Below are 3,300 nucleotides of genomic sequence, written 5' to 3'. Positions count from 1 at the left end.
CTTGGCTTATTCTACTACTTAGGCTAGACACAAGATTAAAAAGCCATGTGGACTATGATCCAAAGGCTCACATTCAAACTGAAACAAAACAGAGAAACATAGTTCTTGCTACCAAGTGTCAGCTAAAGGATTATACACCAACAATTGAGTGGGATAATATTGATTAATTCTCCCACATTACAATTAGTCAGATTTATAATTCAAGGAACTATCCAATAAAATTTCCACCCAGAGAAAGGAAAAAGAATGGCTTCTTCAGTTCTTTGTTCACTTTTTCCCCAGAAAGAAGAACTCACATCTGGAAGCAAACCGAGTCAGGTTCGCAGGTAACTGACTACGTTAAAAGACCACCATTGATATCTTTGAATTAATTGGATTCAACCAATACCTCTCCGGGCAGTTGAGCTACTTCACAAAAGTTAATTCCACTTAATTAGACCTAGCTACCATAAACTTTCGATCAAGGCATGCAAAAACAAATACTGGGTGGGTGTACGCAGTTGAATAAATAGGACAATATATGTAAGATCCAAAATTCATACCATTAATAAACATTTCAACTTTACGTGATGTCTTTATATATTCCTCAAATTTCAATAATAGTTATTGTTCTCATGCATGGGTCCATGACTTTGAGATTTGTAACTTCGACTGTGCAACAAGGAAGCGACTAATTAGGGTTTTAACTACTGATCAAAAAAGGGAAATTGTGTGTATGAAGAGCTTTGAATCTTTACATGATGAGTAGGTGAAAATTTATGTTGTTCAATTAAAAATGTATGTATAGGTCTGTTTTTGTGCACAAAGAACGTTAGCTAGGCCACTAGGCCTTAGTGTTTAGGCTTATTTAAAGGTGATTAGCTAGTGTGGTTTTGGTAATTAGTTTGAAGAACACCCCCAGATCGTCATAGATATATTTCAAAATTAATAGTATAATCTCTGGGTATATTAGAGATCACAATGTGTATTAGATTCTTTGGAGCTTATCTTCTTGCTGGAATTCTCTTGTTGCTTCCCATTTGTTATTCTGATAAAGGTATGAATATTGTACACATTAATTGTTACAAAATTAAATAAATGCATCACCAATACGATTAATCGTTATTTTTTACTATAAGTCTGTGTACAGCTCCGGACTATACATTTGTTAGAGAAGCAAAATCAGCCCCAGCAGTGGTTCACTTTGACTACATAGTCGGGATGTCCATTAGCCGCCACTCTCTCTCACGGTGCCAGTTTTTTAGTCCTGGAAAGAGGCGGCTCGCCTTACGGCAATCCGAACATAATCAACATTGAAAATTTTGCCCCCACTCTTTTGGACACCTCTCCCACATCCCCAGGCCAGCACTTCACCTCCGAGGATCGCGTCTTTAACATCTGCACACGCGTGCTGGGTGGCGGCTCAGTATTGAACGCCAGGTTCTACAAGCGCGCCAGCACACATTACATCAGGGAAGTAGGTTGGAACCAGGGAATGGTCGATCAGTCGTATGAATGGGTTGAGAAAGTGGTGGCTTTTGAACCGGAGATTTTGCAGTGGGAGAGTGCTTTCAGAGATGGTTTGTATTGAGTTTCAAGGATTGAATTGTATTTCACTCATAAGTTCTTTTACAATTGTACAGCAATATATAAGAGGATTAACCTCTTGCTTTACGCCACAACAGGTTGCTTAGGAAAAATAAATAACAGCCCCTTAAATTAAGGGAGTTGACAACTTGCTTTACACCACAACAAGTGGCTTAGGAAAAATAAATAACAGCCCCTTAAATTAAGGGAGTTGACAACTTAGATTAAGAAGTTGACACCCTTGAAGTAAGGAAGTTGTCTGGCTTAGGGAAAATAAATAACAGCCCCTTGAATTAAGGACCATAAGCTTCCCTTAATATTCAGAAACCGACTTCCAATACTCCCCATCAAGCTGGATCCAGAAGGTTTATGGATCCAAGCTTGGACAGAAGCCATTGAAACTGATGAGAAGCCAAGGGCTTGGTGAAAATGTCGGCCAATTGGTCGAAGCTTCGTGTATACCGTGTCTGAATTACCTGCGACTGCACATGTGCCCGAACGAAATGACAGTCAACCTCAATGTGTTTCGTTCTCTCGTGAAACACAGGATTAGATGCTATATGCATGGCTGCTTGATTGTCACAGAATAAGGACATAGGAAGAGTTGCAGAAAACCCTAAATCACACAGAAGACCCTTGAGCCAGATCAACTCACACGCAGTGGAAGCCATTGCACGGTACTCAGCTTCAGCACTGGATCTGGCGATAACAATTTGCTTTTTACTTTTCCAGGTGACCAAGTTTCCACCGACAAATGTACAGTGGCCGGAGGTGGACTTACGATCGATTGCATTGCCTGCCCAATCAGCATCACAATACCCTACGACTTGAGTGTTGTCATTCTTCCGCATGATGATACCACGACCCACTGAACCTTTTAAGTAGCGTAAGATCCGTTTAACCAGAGTCAAATGTTCAAGAGTTGGGGAGTGCATGAATTGGCTCACAAGACTTACAGAATAGGTGATGTCGGGTCTAGTGATTGTGAGGTAGATCAATTTTCCAACCAATAGCTGATAATGGGTGATATCAGTGAGTGGCGTGCCCTTCAAGCTAGGTTTTTGCTTACTGTCAAGTGGAGTGGTGGCTGGTTTAGCATCGCTCATGTTAGTGTCCTTGAGCAGATCCAAGATATACTTTCTTTGGTTAAGAAACAGTCCTATGTGTGAGGTTGCCACTTCTATACCAAGAAGGTACTTCAATATCCCAAGGTCTTTAATTGCAAATCTTTGTCTGAGAGACTGTTTAAGAGTGGAGATCTCGTCAGTATTATCACCAGTAATTATCAAATCATCAACATAAATCAGCACAACTAATGTGCCCACAGCTCCTGTGCGAATAAATAATAAGGAATCAGTGTTGCTGCTTTTGAAACCAACACTAGTGAGAACTAAGCTTAGTTTGGCATACCAAGCTTGTGGGGATTGCTTTAGGCCATAAATGGCTTTGTGCAATCTGCACACCACATTCGGTTCATTGCTTTGTGGATGCCCTGGTGGCAATTTCATATAGACTTCTTCTTTGAGATCACCATGCAAGAATGCGTTCTTCACGTCCATTTGGTACATGGACCATCATTTGTTTACAGCTACAGACAATAACACTCTTACTGTGTTCATTTTGGCCACAGGTGCAAACGTTTCTTTGTAATCCACCTCGAATGTTTGAGTGAATCCCCGAGCCACCAGTCTTGCTTTATGTCTCTTAATTGAAACATCTGACTTGAATTTGAGT

General features: G+C 40.5%; 1 protein-coding gene across 1 annotated transcript; it reads left to right on the top strand.

Moving 5' to 3' along the window:
• Positions 1-246: 246 nt before the first annotated feature.
• Positions 247-1,570, top strand: LOC103440099 (protein HOTHEAD-like). The gene is made up of 3 exons (XM_070825824.1): positions 247-326; positions 972-1,036; positions 1,212-1,570. The coding sequence occupies exons 1-3, from the start codon at positions 247-249 to the stop codon at positions 1,568-1,570; spliced, it is 504 nt and encodes a 167-aa protein (XP_070681925.1).
• The last annotated feature ends 1,730 nt before the right edge of the window (positions 1,571-3,300 follow it).

The sequence above is a fragment of the Malus domestica genome, chromosome 07, assembly GCF_042453785.1.
Source record: "Malus domestica chromosome 07, GDT2T_hap1".
NCBI classification, from domain to species: Eukaryota; Viridiplantae; Streptophyta; class Magnoliopsida; order Rosales; family Rosaceae; genus Malus; species Malus domestica.
The sequence above is the reverse complement of the archived record's forward strand: the minus strand, read 5'-3'. Positions and strand labels throughout refer to the sequence as shown.

What these genes read in the sequence shown, in the direction of transcription:
- LOC103440099 (XM_070825824.1), top strand. Translation starts at nt 247, where the DNA reads ATGGCTTCTTCAGTTCTTTGTTCACTTTTTCCCCAGAAAGAAGAACTC. An exon ending in AAACCGAGTCAGGTTCGCAG is followed by an intron (nt 327 to 971) that starts GTAACTGACTAC and finishes AATGTGTATTAG; the next exon opens with ATTCTTTGGAGCTTATCTTC. An exon ending in CATTTGTTATTCTGATAAAG is followed by an intron (nt 1,037 to 1,211) that starts GTATGAATATTG and finishes GATGTCCATTAG; the next exon opens with CCGCCACTCTCTCTCACGGT.